Below are 19090 nucleotides of genomic sequence, written 5' to 3'. Positions count from 1 at the left end.
GATCGGGTCATCAGTTATATCTGATATCCAAAAACAGGTTTGATAATGTTCACTTACAGTGTTTACATTAAGTATCAAGTTGTTAAACTTGTGTGACATGGATTCTTCAACATCTGCATAGGCGCGGACGTTTTGCATTCCTGGAGTTGTCCCAATACAGACGCTGTACTTGACCCCAGACCGGCCATCGTCAAACCCAAACCATTTTGTTTCAAGCGTGGTGGTGGATAACTGGAGATCGGAATCCACGAAGTCCTGAAAAGAAACAAGATACCAAAAACATTTAAAGCAACTAATGATTGTCTTGATGTGTTTTTCCAAATGAAATATTTCATGTATTTTCTTATAACCTATGCCGTAGTTAATACAGATATTTAACCTATATGACTCAGGTTGATTTACCGTGATGTCAAAAAGTTCTTGTTCTTTCTGTGGACAGACATCAAAAACCACTCCTCGAGACGGTAGTCTGACATCATGGACATAAGGGTCCGACACACCAATTGTCCACAGTCCAACAATGTTGATCACTTTCACCGATACATAGTAGGTTTGTGCGGGATGGAGATCCCAGTGAAGGTCGCCGGTGGCGACAGCTGTACACGATGGCGATCTAGTGACAGTACACCCTCCGCCAGACAGGAGAGGGAGAAAGGGGAGGATCTCGGAGCCACCCGGGGAGGAACCTGAAGACATCATATATTACAACAATTGTTGAAACACTTTTCTAAGGAGGAACACTTGTTATGAATAAATAACTTGTTTATTGCAATGTGTAGATGCTAACCCTATTATCAAGCAAATTATTACAACATAGAAGTTGTCTATCCATAAAAGGTGTTCCTCTTCATCATACCAGCTTTTAAATTTCACTTAAATCAGATTTTTTTCTGAGTTTAGTTAAAATCCTGTATTTTAAAATTAAATGTCAACTGAAAAATCCCAGTGTTTACAGATTGTACTATTTGTGTCTACATACATTATAATGGAAGAAGACACTTGACACCTGAACTCATCAGATGATGATTCACGATTTGCACATGAACCATTCTTTCTACAAATGCATGTTTGAATCCTTTTGTGGCCTAAAACTGTTTTGATAAGTAGAAAAAATATAGTATAATTTCTGATAGCTCCGTTCAACAGATACACACCAACAGTAAATTCGTATGTCAGATGGTCTTGTTTGATATCTGTGAATGAACCAGCTGTCCAGGTGGCGACAAGATGGTTGTCGTGTAAGCCAACAGTGATTGGTGGTGTGAACACTGGCGCCTGAGTGTACACTGTGATAGGGCCCAAGACCTGCACAATGAAGAGAGTGTAGGTTGGGAGCTGCCTTGTTTGAAAAACAGCATGACATGAATTTTAGTCTGTCAGAACTTCAAAAGTTTATTTCCTAACTATATGAAAACCATTGTTATGGTTTTACGTTTTCTGTAAGCAAACGTTGATGTATATCAGACTTACACATGATCATGTGTATCTATTTGAGGTTGTCATTACCAGGGATATTTTCTTATCTATTTAGAATGCATCACTTTGTAGAAATCTCACGTGTAAGCGCGTGTGTGACGTACCTCAGTGACATGTAATGCAGCTTTATTTATAGACTTTACTGCTACATAGACCTGCTGCCCTTCACTGAGATGCGGGTGGTATCCTTCATAGTGAGGATGATGGTGCGTGGATGTGTAGGGAAGGATGTCTGGAGCTGCTTCACGAGATGCATCAGACATAAGTCCCAGCTGATAGTCATAGATACCACTCTCAGCGTCACTGCTAGTCCAGTTGACATAGAGCTGGAGCGGAAATCATGCAGAGTAATAGGAACGCCGATTATATATGAATTGAATATTGAAACTATACTCAGCAGCAAAAATAACGTCAGTGCGAATTCATAATTAGATAAGCACTGTAATCAAATCATTACAGAAATGGACATAATAAGCGGATCAACAACATTTTTGTGTACAACATCTTGATACATCAATGAATAACTCAACTTCAAGACATTACGTGAACGTTCGCAGTTCATTCAGACTCTTGACTTCAGTATCTAGTGTGACCACCACGAGCGGCAATGACTGCAACACAGCGTCTATGCATGGAGTGCACCAATCGATTGATAAAGGTCATTGGCACCTGGAACCACACTCTGAGAAAGGTCTGGCGCAATAGATCGGCTGTGGTATGGCATTATTCAGTCTCCTCTGAATTTCATCCCAAAGATGTGCAATTGGGTTTAAATCAGGACTAAGGGCTGGTCACTGCATAATGTTGACACCGTTCAGCTGTCGGAAGTCCCGTGTAGCTCATGCAGTATGGGCCCGGGCGTTATCAGGCTGGAAACATTTTTTTTCCGGTGACGTGCGAAATGTGGTATGACGTGGGGTCTGAGAGCTTGGTCGATGTAGCGCACCACTGTGATGCCGCTTTCTCTCCCTAGACTAAGGTTCTGGAACACCACAGGACCCACTTTCTGGTACGGGCCTATTCCGACCCATATCATGATGCTTGCACCTCCCCATGAGTCTCTTTCCATAACACATTGGTCTGAGTAACGCTGGCCACGTCGTCGCCATATTCTTGTTCTGATATCTGCAGTTGATACGCAGTACCGACTCTCATCTGTGAAGGGAACAGTTCTCCTTTGCCTGTATCGCCAGTTTTAGTGTTGTAGGGAAAACTGTAGTCGATGGCGAGGGGTGAGGATAGGTCCACGGTAAGGTATACGGCAATGGAGGTTCCCGCTGTTAAGACGTCGGCGTACTGTATCAGTACTGATTGGTCTTCAGTGTGTTCCCACTGTCTGGCGTGCTGTTTCGGATGCCTGCATGAAGGGATTCTGTACCTGCTGTTGCACATCATGGCCAGTACGGGGGCGATCATTTCTGGTGTTGGTGGCCCCGAAACGTTGCTGCAGCCTATAGATGGTCCAAACGTTGACCTGGAAGTGATTGGCAACGGCTTGTGCAGTGTGGCCAGCTTCAAGCTTTCCTAGCGCCTGGTTCCTCTGAGCTGTCGTGAGTCGCGGTATCTTGCTGACGTTGTAATGTGAATGTTGCAACCAGGTTTGGGGGTGCATTTTATAGGGCTGGTCCTTGCAGCATGAGTTGCATGAAAAACATGGAGAACACCGTACCATCTCCGAGGACAGGTTGCGTTTTTAAGACCATTTCCTTGGTTCAATTCTGTGTTTGGGAAGGAATGTCTTTGCTCAGGTAAAGTTGGAGATGTTGTAAAAGCTATACAATCAAAACATTACATGAGTTTACAGTTATCCGTTTCTGCGAAGGAAAATTCCAAACTGACGTTTCTTTTGCTGCTTAGTATATTTGATTGTACGGTGAAAGTGTCATTGTGGATTAGAACTCACGTGATGTTTCTGTGACATATAAAACTGATTGACGGAGCTGAGCAGGAAGGCTTGATGTTGACTGCAGGACGACGCTTTGTGGGTAACAGTTGAACCATTCAGATGTGTATGAAGGGGAAGTAGAGATAAGCTGTGATTGCTTGTCACTGCTGCCCGCATTCTGCAACCAATGATTTCTAGATTGAGATGGTGCAATCTAACGTTCAATTTAAACTACCTAAATGTCAATAAAAAGTATAAATATGTTCAAACGTTTCCAAACATATATTGTTTACATATTTCCTTGTAAATAGTTTTAAGGCTGAAGTTTCTGATAATATATACCTGCAACCACTATCAGGGTTTGCAATCCGGATCCTCCTCCTGTCTGCAGTGACGAGCCACACTTCCTCGCCATTCCTCACCAGACCTTCTGTAGTGCGGGAGTTGAGGACAACAATCTGGGCAAGAGACGGTGGTGTCTGATCCACGGTTACTCCATCAGAACAAACTGGAAGAGATGGCTCCAGAGCTCGGTTGAAGGCGACTACTGTGATATAGAACTTGCCTTCAGAAGGGGCTGTCCACGAAGCGTGGGTTGAGGACGTCTCGGTCACCTGTGTGTGATGAGTGAACAGTCAGGTTTTACACAATACTCAGCAACCTGTTGACAGAGACTAACTATTCCATGGAAACAATATTGTTGCATTGTGAAATATATTTCTATTAAGAAAGTGCTCCAACGTTGTATGTTTCTTACGAGACAAACAGTTTCTTTCATACTTACATTGGGTGATGACAAATCAAGGCCGAAATCCCTTATCTCTAGACAATGATCAGCATATCCGTACTGGTAAAACTTGACTCCGCTTTCTCTGTCAAAGAATCCCTCCCAGTGGGCATGGAGCAGCTTACTGTCTTGGTAGTCAATTTCGGAGTGGCCCCTTTGACCGTCGTGAACAGAACCAGTGTGCGGTGGACTGGAGTCAATGGTCACCTAATCAAATATTACAGATGAATAGCATGACACAACGTAGCTAAACAGGTGCTAAATACGTGCCATTGCATGTTAACAAACATGTTTTACAAACCTTAAAATCTAGAGTTGTTGTGAGTTTGGCATGATTCATCACGGTAACTTCAAGATAGTAATCCGAGTCATGAACCCCTTTGTCCTTGTCATGGAAGATCCCTCCGTGTGACAGATTGGCTGATACAATCCTGGGCTTGATCTGGAAATGTCGATGGTAACATCCAACTCCAGGGGTGCAGTAACATTTAGGGCCTCTGGATGCAGTCTGGTATTTACTTTCACAGTCCACCATGTCCTGAAGACCATTTAATGGGGTTTGTATTAAGGAATTGTTGATATTTCATAGTAATCATATCAACCTAATATTGTGAAAATCGAAAGGATTTACCTGTGCCTCACCCTGAGCGGAAATGTGCTCCACACCATGGACGAGATCCCCGCCTGTGTAATTATCAAATAGTCGCCAGGTAACTGTCTCCAAACCACTGTGATCATCATAACTCACCCACTCGATGCTGAAAGTTAAACAGGTGATTATATAGTTCGTTTAACGGTGCTATAATCATCAGTGGTTATCGGAAGTAAGATATATTCACAACACAGAGAAGATATGTCACAATTTCTTGGTACGATCAACACGTCCTGGTAATGGTACTACCACTTGAATAATACAGCTTCAATAAGCAACTTAATGTTCCTTTCAGATATACCTGCTGGGTACATGTTCAAAGTTAACCATTGCAAAGGGCTCTAGTGGCATATGGCGTTCGGCAAAGATCCGTAACTAGTCCGATTTTGTTCTCTCTGAATACATCTCCTAATGGAGACATCGCCAGGAACCACGGATTAGGATATTATCTATATGCAGAGGATACTCAGTTGAATCTGGCTTTTAGGCCTAACCGTGGATATTTAATTTAATATTCCTTGCAATTACCAATTTGGTCAACAATTTCCTCAATTAAATGAAAAATAAGCTGAGTTTTCATTTCAGACTTTCACTCCCTCCTGTTGTTATTGGAGATAGAGATATTTACCCGACGTATGAAGCAAAAACATTATGAGTTATGTTAGACGAGATTGTGGGCCTCAAGTCACAGGTCTTTCTTGTCATATTAGAAATATCCCCATGATATACCACCTCAACAACAAGAAGACAGTAATTGCACCAGCACGCGCAATCTTCCATCTAGAGTACTCCAATTCTTTGCTATTGAAAAGCTTCAAAGGGTTCAGAATGCACCTGCCGGTTTTGACAATCGCACAAAGAAGTATACCAACACCTGTGCTCAGGGAACTTCACTGGCTGTCCATCAATTTTAGAATTCATTTTATGATCCCAACACTGATCTTCTAGGCAAAGCATGAACTGGCACCATCATATATTTGTGATCTTATTAAAGATCATCGTGCACCTCGATTTGTACGACACAGCAGCAAACAATTCTTGTCTGTGCCGAAATCACTCACCACCTCCTATGGAACATTCTCAAAACCTGGTCAAGTCCTTTGGAACTCCTTCCAAACAACGTCATAAACATCCAGAAACTATCAGACTGCGAGTCACATCTTCAGATTGGCATCCAACTGAATACCTTATATCAGTGTCTTTTTACCCTGAAGTGCCTTTGGGCAGACTTTGGTGGACTGGAAACTTTCGCCGTACACCTAATAATTATATTAATACATACGGCAGTAACCTGATACCTTAGCCTCGTTGTGTATAAGTGCATACCCATGTATCCCACTGTTGACTCTCAACATTACTTACACCATTTGATTAAATTCATCTACGTTGTGTACACTGACATTGAGCCTGTCCCCCCGAGTCAGCCACAGGTTCTCAATGATAGGGGGCGATGTGTCAATGTGGACGGTCACTGTCTCCTCCAGATACTCCTCCCGGATGTCATAAGCCCTGATCCAGTAGTGGAGAGTATCCCCGTCAACCAGAGGGGGCGAGATTGTGTGGGACTGGTTCAAGTAGAGGCTGCTGAAGTTGGAGTCACCTGGAACTGTTCCTATTGACGTTCCCCCCTCGTGGTCCACTTCGTAAGCATATTTTACGGCAACAATTCCTGAGACGGGAAAAAGTTAACATTAACTGTTTTGCTCCTTCCTGTTCAGTCAACATTTGTGATTCACACATTTGTGAATTGTCCATTCCATTCCTGTTTCACAAGACGTTTCCAATATGACAGACCGCCTCCGTGGTGTACTGGTTAGAGGGTCCGCCCAGAAGCGGAAGGTCGCAGGTTCGATTCCCGACCGCGTCATACCAAAAGACGTTAAAATATGGTGCTTGTTGGTCCCTGCCTGGCGCTCGGCATTAATGGGTACATCATGGACTGGTCAGCTCGGAGTCAGTATAATGTGTCTGAGTGGGGTATTCATGCTTCACTGCGGCATGGTATCTCAGTGGGCTAGCACTATAATCCCAGCTTAAGTCTGGGCTATTACAAGCAGCCGCACATACACATACACACGCATGCACGTCTTCATATGAGCGAAATATTCTCAAGCACGACGTTAAACCCAATTTCACCTCACCTCACCTCAGATATGACAACTATACGACAGAAATTGTAAGCAAGGGCAACGTTTGACAGTTGAAGGCATACATTATTAACTGATGTCTATATCTACCTACTGTGTACTTTTGTAAGTTCTCTCAAACATATGACAGTGCCGCACGAGAGACGTAAATGTAAACAAAATTCGATCTCAAAATTCCCACCTTGTACATTTGGTATCTGATCCACCCCACGGCTATACCCTTGGTCATCATACTCCTCGTCAATATTAGGAACTGGCAATACCCTCTCCAACCATTTGTTTCTGTGGTGTAGCGTGTTGATGTAGCGATGGTTCCAGTCGATGGTGACCGAGTCCGATGTCCACTGCCACTGCCATGAAGATATCTCTGCAGCTGACATCGCACGTAACACGGTGTTTGGTGTCGTCTCTACTTGGGATTCTCCATCATGGATCATGATTCTTCTGGCACTTTTAAAGTTTCCAGCTTTGTCAATCGCAGTAATTTCTACTGAGAATATCCCCTTTTCTTGACGTGTAGTCTTCCTGTGTTCTAAAATTAAACGTATGCTTTTTTAGAATGTAAATATTGTTATTATCTAACAGAAGCGACAAAACCCTTTAGAAATACATGAGAAATCTCCTAAAAGCAGAGTCGTTTGTACAATTCTGACTATATCACGAGCATGTATTTGTTTCAGCAGTATTTGTAAACAATCGAGTCTGGACTAAAACATGTAACTAGGCTGATCATTAGCATACGCATGTTACTCAGAATTTGATTAAGACTTTAAATATCAAATAAACTAAATATAACATGTTTACCATGCATCTTACCTGAGAGGCATTAAACGTTTGCATTTGGTCCACATTTTTCATGCGAAGTCCATCATCACTGGTAATAAACTCCATTTCAAATACCTGGAATTCAAACCTTCGTATGCCAGATGTGTCGTCTCTCCATCCATGCCACTGAAGATTAAATGATGGCTGTAAAAAAATCAAGAAAACACATATTAGTACAGTTCAGCTAAAACGAATAATATAAATTATGACAAATGTCTAGTACACATACCCCAGATTCTAAGTAAAAGGCACTACATCTATTGTTTCTTACGACCATATTTTCGGAGATATTTGTAACATTTGAAGTCTTTTTGGAAGTGTTTTATTAGCAAATAGTGTATGTGTTGAAATCAGACTTAAACATGTAAACATTTAACATACATTGATATCTAAAAACTTGGGGATATGAAATAAAATGGATGTCTCACCTATGCAAACTTTTTTCTCACCTGCTTACTTGTCTTGCCAACAATGAGCATATCTGCAGAACAGCCCCAAGTTGCATTGCAGTGATATGGGTTCACATAGTCGATACCTATTCTCAATGTTGCTGTCCCCGACTGACCAGCATAGTAGTGTGTCTGCACATTGTTGTTTTCCATGTCCTTGACCCTTACAAACCCACCGTTTGAGGTGACGAACTGAAACTGCACTCTGTAACAAATCATGTCACGACCGATGAAAACTATGATGTAAGAATCTAGGGGTGTAAGAAATATATAAGCACTTAAGAGTCAAAGCACGAAACATCGTTAACACCACATTTCTCATCATTGGGGGGAAATGATTATTTTATGTATTTAATCAAATCAAGTGAGTTACTGTGACATTCTAAAACGATACATTTGTAACAGGCAAGTTTGTCTTACACATCCCCTGTTGTTAGCTCTGATGAAGTCAAGTCATTCGTCACACTGACATCGCCATTGCATTTGAAGAGACCTCTATGCGGGACAAGCTCAGAAACATTCTCACAGTTAATGGACGTGGAAAAATTAGTCATCTCAGTTATATCTGTAATCAGAAAAGCAAAGTGTTAGTTAGCACCCATATAGTTTTAAGGGCAGTGATATAACATCGGAAAAGAACATTCGACAAAATATTATCTATTGATCCACCACTTCCATTGATCATTCAAATAATGTTTCACTGCATGTATCATCTGCACCCAAAAGAATCTATTTTGACGGATAATCTAGATTGTTTGTTTTTTCTCCGGCGATGGTCTATAATTATATTATTCTCGAAGAAGACATGGTGTTAAATGGCTCACATAGTGGCAAATATAAAATATATAAAATTTTTAATTTTTAAGTAAAATTGAGATTTTATACTTATCCTGACTCATGCTATTTTGCTTATCTCCTTCTATGCAAATGGTAGTGGAAAACTTGAATCCCTTGCAGTTCCCCGAAGAGGACGTAAAGGTTCTCTCACCCACGAGTTGGCTCCCTTTTCCCGCGCAAACAGTCATGTGACCTGCCATGCTTGTCACTCTCTCCTGAATATGCCCATGCACCTGGGGTTTGCCGGGAAACCCGAAGTGTCTTCTGCAGGGTGGTTGGGAGGGCTTGATCTCATGAGTCAATTTTACATTAAAAAAATGATATATTTTTCCTTACCCTGACTCATGCTATTTTGCTTATAGAATCCGACGGATTGGTTGTGGGTCAAGCCACTTCGTGGATTCATCAGCTGTCCTTAGTTACGTCTTGTATCTCCCTTGTATCTCTGGTAACTTCCGCTGTCAACTCAGGGGGACCACATCTTGTCATACTTCTCTAAGACAAGTGAATCTTTTAGATCATACTTCTCTAAGACAAGTGAATCTTTTAGATTCATGTAGATTTTAGATATACTAGTATCTTCTTCTTACTAGTTATCTATAAACAACCCATAGATTATGATAAGATCGTTATCATAAATTAGTTGCGACCCCTTCGTGTACAGGTAAGATCGCTACCCGTACAGTCTTAATCACTCATGCTAGTCTGGCCTAGACGGTGCGCATGGATTCTCAACCAAAACTCTCCAGAGTGAAGGCTATCAACAAGTCAGCGTAATAAAGGGTGAGATTTCCAACTCAGCGCCTTTGTGGAACCGTTAGTTTGTAGTGCTTCAACAAGTGGCCCAAACTGGTGAATGCCGGAAACAGAGGTGATGTCTCTGAGATAGAGGTTGGCACACCGTGTCCGACTTCCAAAAGCAGCCCTCTATTATAGATGATATCTAGCAGCTTCCGTGCAGAGCGAGTGTGGATGCCAGTGCCCTGACTTCATGTGGGTTGGAAGCTCTTGGGGGGTTCTAGTCCTGCTGCTTTGTCGGCTCACATCCAAAATGGTATTGTCGTCTTTGAGACTTCTACTGTCGTCTCTGCTGACAAAGGGGATGAATAGACGCATGAATTTTCTTCTCCTTGTTTAAGTCTTTGAAGATATATCTTCAGGGCTCTGACAGGACACAAGGATAAGTCCTGGGTGTCCTCTGGTCCGAGGATCGTAGATAGCGCTGGGACGTGAACTGTCTGTCCGGTTGGCCAGGTAACTGATTATTTAGAGTGAAGTCCCACCTAAGTCCTAGATGTACTGCAGCACGGTTTGCCGCATATATCTTTGACATTCGAGCTGCCGTGACTAAGGCGAGGAGGAACAGAGTTTTCTGTATGAGTAGCTCGAAGGTAGTCTACTCTAGTGGTTCGTAGACAACACTTGTAAAATGTTGTAAAACCATGTTCAGATCCCTGACTGGTGCTCTGAATTTCTTCTGCTAGTCTTACAGCTTGAAGAAGCATAGTAGAGCAAGTAGTTCTGGCACTTTCGTCAGGTTGATGCTCATCTTCATCATGACGATTGTACTGATAATTGGTATGTAGATAGTGTCGAACCTTTCAATCACCTCCTATTTCTAAGATTACATAGATATTCCGCCACTTAAGAAAGAGACGCTTTCATTGCTGTGAGGCCTTTCCGCACTGCATACTGTTCAACTCTCTGCCACTTGTCATGCAAGTTGCGAGTTGATCTGAGTAGAGCTAAGATTACTGCTTTCGCTGCACCGGCGGAGTATCGACTTTTCTTCAAGCAAGTCTTGACACGATCCATTGTTCCAATTCCTAAACCTGGACGTGATCATACCGATCCTTCTAATTATCGACCAATTTCACTAACTAACCTTGTTTGCAAAACCATGGAACACATGATCAATAATCGATTAGTTTGGTACTTGGAAACCAATAACCTAATAACTGATATACAATGTGCTTTCCTCAAAAACAGAAGTACAATTGATCATTGAGAGCGTTTGGAATCTTTTGCTAAAAATGCCATTATTAATAAACAGCATGCAGTGTCGATCTTTTTCGATCTAGAAAAAGCATACGATACCACTTACATGATTTTGGATTACGGGGCCGTTTGCCTCAATTTATATCCAACTTTTTTGTATGACAGACAATTTCAAGTCCGAGTGGGTTCTACCCTGTCTGACCATTATAATCAGGATCAGGGTGTCCCACAAGGCAGTATTTTGTCCGTCACACTGTTTAGCGTTAAGATCAACAGTTTATCCAAGGTTTTAAATGATTCAATAGATGGATCACCTTTTGTGGATGATTTTAATATTTCTTGTCGTGGTAAAAATATGCATACTATTGAACAGCAACTGCAGTTGCGTTTAAACAAAAGAGATAAATCGTGTCTCGAAAATGGCTTTAAATTTTCTAAGTCAAAAACTAATTGTCTACACTTCTGTAGAAAACATAAGCCGCATAAGGACCCAGAACTGTTTTTAAAAGGCACTCCCATTAAAATTGTCAAGGAGGCCAAGTTCTTGGGTGTAATTTTCGACTCAACTTTTCTTCCGCATATCAAATCCTTAAAAACTAAATGCATGAAGGCACTCGATTTACTGAAAGTTGTTTCCAACTCAAAATGGGGAGGGGGATCAAGCTACCCTCCTTCACCTCTATAGATCACTGGTCCGCTCGAAGCTTGATTATGGCTCCATCGTATATGGTGGAGCCTGCAAAAGCAACCTAAAAGTACTTGATTCTGTCCACCACCAAGGTCTAAGACTTTGTCTTGGCTCTTTTAGAACTTCTCCTGTTGATAGCCTCTACGTTGAGGCAGATGAGCCATCTCTTTCACAACGCCGTATCAAATTATCATTACCAAACTATACTCTAACAAATCTAACCCTGCACATAACTGTGTCTTTAATCCCCTCTATGAGGATTTATACAACAAAAAAACCTTCTCTTGTTCCGCCTCTTGGGCACAGAATTAAGCCATTCATTTCTGCTGCCGGCATTCAGCTGCAAAATATAGCTCCTTTCCGTCTTCTTTTTTCTCCTCCTTGGAAACTGGTGAGGCCTGATGTTGACCTAACTCTGACAAAGTTTAAGAAATCTGAACCTAATGAATTACAATATAAACAAGAATATAATCAATTAAAAAAATAAATATAATACATACAAATCCTCATTTACAGATGGGTCCAAGGATGGTGGCGTGGTGGCATGTGCCACTGTCATTGGATCCAGAACAATATCTTCTCGACTACCAAATAACAGCTCTATTTTCACAGCAGAAGCTAACGCCATATTAACAGCTCTTAAATATATAAATAAACACCGTAAATATAAACAATACATCATCTTTTCCGATTCTCTTTCGTGCCTTCAGGCTAATAAAAATCTTTCTTGTAAACATCCACTTTTAATTGAAATAATTGAATTGTATAATGATCTTGCTACTGACCAATACGACATCGTCTTTTGTTGGTTACCCAGCCACATTGGAATTTCTGGGAACACAATGGCTGATCTTGCTGCCAAGGCAGCACTCAACAAATCTGTGACACCACTTCTTATTCCATACTCTGATTACAAAGCTAGCACTGGGACCTACATCCGTGATCTCATGCAAAAGAATTGGGACACCCAAGTAGGCAAATTACATAAAATAAAACCCTATATTGGTTACACCTACTTGGGTTGTCAGTCCAGATTTGAAGAGGTCATCATGCGACGATGTCGCATTGGCCATACAAACTATACGCATGAATATTTGCTTAAAGGTGAAGATTCTCCGTTTTGCATCCCTTGTGATGAAGAATTACGATCAAGCATGTCCTGCTTGACTGTGTTGAATATTCCATCACAAGGGATAAGTTTTTCAAATCACAAACTATGAAGGATCTTTTTAATAATATAAGTTCTCATTTAATTATTGCATTTTTAAAAGAATTAGATTTGTTAAATGATTTGTAAATAGATACATATTTTATTATTGGTAGTTTAAATTAGAAACTGAGATTGTTAGTGGCTGTACTCTCAAAGGGGGTTGAAGTAGCGTAAAATTGTTGTCCTCCTGAGAGGGTACGTAAGTCCAAAAATTGTCAAAGTACATTTAAACCTACCAGGATTTTTAAACGTAGTATTCTTGTTATTTTAATTTGGGCTAACATTTCTTACAATCGCCAGCAGCTGAAGAGAAGGTGTAAATTCAACTAGGGTCCATGCAGGTAGCAAAGGTACAGTAAGTCCCCATGGTCCCTAGTATGGTGATCTACTTTCAGTTGTTGGCGATCTATAGCCTATTTTTATATTGTGTTGTCCCCTATAGTTAAAATGTTTTAGATTTAATTACTAGTTTTACATGTATATCTGGGATATTCTAGTTGTTTTACTGTCCTTCGATGACAGGTTTTTAATTTCGAACTTTTTTGATCTTTGATATAATTATAAACTGTTCTCGTCACGATATGGCTGAAATATTGCCGATGTGACAATAAGTATTAACTCACGCACTCACTTGTTTCGACTACTTCTCTGATGCCACTTCGTTGTCCAGATTCACTCCCCATCCTTGCAGTAAGGCATCTACGTAGAGGTGCGTATCAAAGACCGGCTCTTCTAAATAGGTCCCTCTGCAGACAATCGACTTGTGAGTCCACCATAACAGGTACATCTTGAGACTATCCTGTAGAGATGTCAGGTCCGTGCTGTCCAGGTGTCTTACCAGGAATTGCTGCAGCGGACGTAAATGTAGTCTTCCTCTGCATGTCAAACCTGCGCTGCAGTGAGTAGCCCGAGGAGACACTGCCATGTTCGTAGTGGTGACGGAGAGATGACTGCTTCTGGAATCATGGCTTGAATCTTCACCCAACGATCTTCTGGGACCACAATACTATTCTGTGTTGTGATGAACCTTATTCCCAGGAATTGAAGATCTTGCTTTGGTTCCAACTCGGACTTCATCAAGTTTACTAGCCATCCTAGTTGTGCAAGCAGTTTGATGGTGAAGTCTGGCTGCCGTATGAGTTGATTGGCTTCTTGATGAATTTGTATCCCCTCGTCCAGGTAGAAGACACTGCTTAGGCCTCAACGATATAAATAGGGGACAATGAACTTGGTCACTCGTGTAAATAACCACAGGTCCGACGACATTCCAACGACAGGACGCTCCACTGGACGTGTCAACCTCTGAACAGGAATCTCAGGTCTATGCTGGTCAAGTAATCTGCTGGACGGACGAGATGGCTGAATTGAGGCAGGTGGATCATCTTCATGTTGTATATAAACCTGAACTTCTATTTGGAGTTCTTCTTGGGTACCAAGAAACTTGGGAAGTAGAAACCGGTCGTCAGACAGTGTTGATCTATCACTTCTACGGTGTTATATGCCAATAGCGAGTTGACGGCTTCTTCTATCGTATCTACCTGGTCGTCTGCATAGTTGAAGACTAACAGGCAGAGGGTCAGCAGTGATGTGGCCTTCAGCTGCACTCTGAAGCCTTCTCGTAGTACTTAATAGACGTAATCGTCCTCCAATATTCCCCAATATCCCCAGTGTCTTTGTAGACGTCCACCCACTGTCAACAGTTGTACATGAACGGTCGGGGGTGGAAGTGTCCAGTGGTTCCGAACCCCATCTTCTGCTGTACCTTTGTGACGTTTGACAGATGACGTTGGCCAACGTGTCAATGGACTTGATCATCATGATTTCTCTGGAATCATGTGTGACTTCCTTGGCAACTATGCCGATCTCCCCGCCGAAAAAAATACGCATCGCCCAAGGAGCTCTAGTAGAGGTTGGGTGAACCTGTAACTCTAGGAACAGGTCTTCATCATAGTGTGAGACTCGCCGTCACCAAGGCCAGGTGATCAGACATGAAGTGCTGGTCCTTCTTCAGTCTTGGGGTTCTGGAATCTGGATATCAACGCCTCGTTGGTTGCTCTAGATCTCACAAGGCTGATGAACGTTCTTCTAGTCATGGTGTCGAGTTGAGCAAACTTCTTGTCTTCCGCCTTGTAAAACTTGTTACAGGAGTCGTTGATCAACTTCAAGCTGTCATCCAGGTCCGGCGCTCTCATGTGATGCAGAGGGAACCTCTTACCATTGAACATTGGTACATGTTGATTCTGGTACCGGGTTGCTTTCCCAAACGCTGTATGGAGATTTTCAGACACCTTGGAGAACTGTTCAATCGGTGGAATCGTGAGAGTGTCGAAGTCATCCTCAAGCATCTTGTATGTGAACGCTGCATTCAATTCCATGAAGGGGGATGCCAAGTCCAAGTTGTTTGCGATCCAAGATGTGACCTCTGCTTCCTCAAATAGTTCCGGGTCCACGGAACTGTGCCTTCGCGAACCTTCCTTTCATGAACCTCCCTTTTGCGAACCTTTCTTTGGCGAACCTTCCTTTCGTGAACCTTCTGAGAGGTAGCATTCACAAACGCTAGTGTTCGCGAACGCGGTAGATGTCTGCATTGCTGATATCTGCCTGTTGATCTGAGGGTCCTCGAAACCTGTAGATGTCTGCATTGCTGATATCTGCCTGTTGATCTGAGGGCACGCGAACCCTGTAGTTGTCTGCGTTGTTGTAGGGTTCGCTGACGTGACTTCATAGTCTCTTGTAGTCTCACTGACGTTGGTGGAGCCTTCTTCCTCTTCTCCCATAACGGCTGAGTTGAACGTGAAGATCTTCGTCATCGGCCGTAAACTTGTGGGACGAGGATGCAGATGTCTCAGGAACAGGTTCTCGAAGGCCTTTGATTCCCCGAACGCCGCCTGTCATCGTAAGGTTCTGCCGTGCAGCTCTCTCTCTTCGGCGAACCGACGCTCCATCATAGCCATCATCTGTATTGTAAACTGTTTCATGAAGTCGCCTGAGTCGAAGTTCTACGTTGTGGGCTGGAACTGATGTGGTGTGGACGAAGCGTTTGAGAATGCTGAAGCGTCATATACATCTACTTGCAGCTGCGATGAGGCTACGCTGGTGTTGTCTATGTTGACAGACATCTGCGTTGTTGGAGGTTGATCGTCACACAGCTGAACAGCTATCGTGGTTGCAGGGGACGATCGTGTCGCCGTGGAGGTAGACTGTGTCACCGTTCTAGTAGATCTTGTATCGGAGGATCACCATAAACGTCTGCTTTGTTGAAAGACCTCTGACGCGTTGTTTACTGGAACAAGTTGACTTTGACGAGATGTAAATGAAAAAGGTTTCTTCTGCACCGTGGACAGTGAGGACAACTTCCTCTTAATCTGCGATGTCGATGATTCAGTCGAAGCAGATCTCTTCTAAGACCCATCTAAGTCCCGATCAGCAACAGACGACTGCCCCTGTAACATACACCTGAGTTATGAATTTCAGCAGTAGTTAGCAACATACGGTTACCGGCATTATCTCCGGATTATCACCAATGACTTGAGAGGACTTCCTCACCCGGTCCATCGCACGTCTATAGATGTAAAACCAGTAATGACTAAATTGCAAATCTGATAGATTAGTACAGAATCTGCAACGCAAGCTGGAAGAACATGGATTAATGCATGACGGGCGTTGGGGCTGAGGATCAGTAACTGACAGCCGGTACCTGAAAAAACCCTGTAAAATTTCATCAAATGTAAACAAACCACATTGTGAAGAGAAAATGTTACAAAATACGAATTATTTCTTCAACATTTTGACATACCATGAAAGCTAAATATAACCAAAAACCATACTCAGCTTAATTGGGTAGAAGGATCTAAATATTAAAGGATATGGTGCCGTATACGGGACTCCAGTGCTCTCCCAACCATCCGCTTGGGCGATGAAGGAGAGAGAGACAAGCATGGCAGGTCACATGATTGTTTTGGTAGGAAAAGGGAGGCAGTTCGTGGGTGAGAGAACTTTTACGTCCCCTTCGGGGAACTACAAGGGGGATTCAAGTGTTCCACTATCATTCGCATAGAAGAAGGAGATGAGCAAAATAGTATAAAATATCATTTTTGACTTAAAATATTACATTTTTATATATTTGCCACTAAATGAGACATTAAACACCATGTCATCTTTGCGAATAATATAATAATAGACAATCGCCGGGGAGTCAGGATAAGGAAAAAATTATTAAATCAGTTCACGTTTTGCTCTGTAAATAGTTCCTAGTATACCTCTGAAAAGGATTAATGTCACGTTTCCCTGTACAATTCCCACTTTGTAACCATCTATGAAGGTGTGCCTGCTTGGCTGTAGTCCAGAGGGGATGAAACTTGTGCGAAAATCATAGTTGATGTTGTGAATGTTCTTCAGGTTTGTCCACGAGTCTTCCTGGGCCTCGGCGTTGTTCGGGTCGACTGGAGCCTCGGCTGTTTCGTTACCCTGGCCATGTAGAACAATTCTGTTCCATGATATCACGGGTGGTGTGTCAACTGAAGGGTTGAATAGTGAAGACGGTCAAATCACTGGTGACAAATTGTGGCAGTGTTAAAAGTAAAGGTGGTTTCAATTTTCAACGTTGTCACAATCACTGAGAGTCTCTGTTATTACTAAACGGTATTATCGAAACTCTATGGACCAATGATATAGGTATATTAATGTTAAAACTATTAAACGTGTTGCACTGACTATACTATGTGCGACTAAATACTGAAGCTGTGGACAGAAGATCCATGTACCATGGGCCGATAGCCTACACGTACACTTTGCAAATAAACAAATATAGTACTAAACGGTATAAACATTGTTTTTGTCTATAGGTCCCAAATAAACTACTTATTATGTATTGGAACTTCAGGTGTGGACAATGAATGGAACCATGAAAGTAAGAAGTGTTGTACTGGTGAAGTAAACTTACTGTTCTGACAGTTTGTACCACTGAATCCAGATGAGCAGTTGCAGTTACTGGCCAGTTCCTCCTGGCAGGTCCCCGGGTAACACCCCGTGCTGTCAGGACGCCATGAACATGCCTCTGAAGTTCAGATACATAGATTATCATATCATATTCCTCTTGCTTTGTAATCAGTTGCAAGGTGATGGGTTAGTCTCATGGGGTAAATAATTTCACTTATAGCGTCAAAGGACTAGTTTTGTAGGCAACATACTCACCTTGATCCATTACGGGTATTGTTCACCATAATGTTGGTCAAAAGCAGTGTAAGACCATGTTCACTCACTCACTCAAAACAAATTGTATTACCAGTACACATACCCTTTACTAAAAACACAGGGTCTACCATCCCTAATCAGATTGATACTATAAGTGACCTTACATTACTCGCTGTTCCTAGACGTACTTACTTCTGCAGTATTTTCTGTCAGTTGAAATGGCATAAGCTCTTTGGCCCGCTTCTTCCATCACAACGCCCTCACATCTTGAGCACACTTGGCAGCCATTGCAAGGACACTGTTCAATTTTACAGTTTGCAATGTGTTGACATCCTGAACAGATAGAGGTCGTTCGATGTCAGATGTACTGAAACATATTCTTCCTCAGCTTCCACAATAACAATTAACCCTTCACTTTACCACTGAAAGGTGACAACAACCCTTGCCATACTCATAAGAAATGTCAGCAAGTGCATATATATCATGAGAGCATGTTTAAGAATCACTGTCAAATTATGCTGACGCCAAGGATTGGCAAAAGGCTAAATGTGTCCTGCCCCTTCGTCACAAACACATGCAAAGGAAAGTCAATATTTTAAATAAAGTAAACACGGGGATACACGGTAGACGTCAAATCGGGGAATTGCATCAGATGAGTCAAACCTTAAATGTTTTCAACGGAAGGACAGGAGTCGTATATACAAGAGCGTTCCCAATTGTACCTCCTAAGTTCTGGAATATACACACAATTACATTGAAAGAAATTTTATCACGTCAGGTAAAGAGGCGCGTGACAAATTCTTGCTTTGCCAAGATTGAGAATCACACACCTTCGACATTGACCTTAGATAGCAACTCAACAGCTCGAGCAACGGAGGCGTATATGTGTCTAACATCTTCTACGCATTATGCCATCATGCGAGGAATAAAACTTCACTATAAA

General features: G+C 42.1%; 1 protein-coding gene across 1 annotated transcript in view; it reads right to left on the bottom strand.

Moving 5' to 3' along the window:
* Positions 1 to 18157, bottom strand: part of LOC124279320 — a 39714-nt gene extending 21557 nt beyond the window's left edge. The window contains 18 exon segments of the mRNA XM_046715132.1: positions 58 to 255; positions 403 to 686; positions 1155 to 1305; positions 1581 to 1802; positions 2153 to 2186; positions 3704 to 3975; positions 4146 to 4355; positions 4450 to 4686; positions 4780 to 4906; positions 6163 to 6469; positions 7129 to 7450; positions 7764 to 7916; positions 15021 to 15408; positions 15556 to 15774; positions 15958 to 16073; positions 17257 to 17471; positions 17897 to 18010; positions 18148 to 18157. Of these exon segments, the coding sequence (XP_046571088.1) occupies positions 58 to 255; positions 403 to 686; positions 1155 to 1305; positions 1581 to 1802; positions 2153 to 2186; positions 3704 to 3975; positions 4146 to 4355; positions 4450 to 4686; positions 4780 to 4906; positions 6163 to 6469; positions 7129 to 7450; positions 7764 to 7916; positions 15021 to 15408; positions 15556 to 15774; positions 15958 to 16073; positions 17257 to 17471; positions 17897 to 18010; positions 18148 to 18157 (3579 nt within the window).
* Positions 18158 to 19090: the final 933 nt, after the last annotated feature.

This window comes from Haliotis rubra, unplaced genomic scaffold, assembly GCF_003918875.1.
Source record: "Haliotis rubra isolate DU_JTF1 unplaced genomic scaffold, ASM391887v1 Scf25, whole genome shotgun sequence".
Classification (NCBI taxonomy): domain Eukaryota; kingdom Metazoa; phylum Mollusca; class Gastropoda; order Lepetellida; family Haliotidae; genus Haliotis; species Haliotis rubra.
The sequence above is the reverse complement of the archived record's forward strand: the minus strand, read 5'-3'. Positions and strand labels throughout refer to the sequence as shown.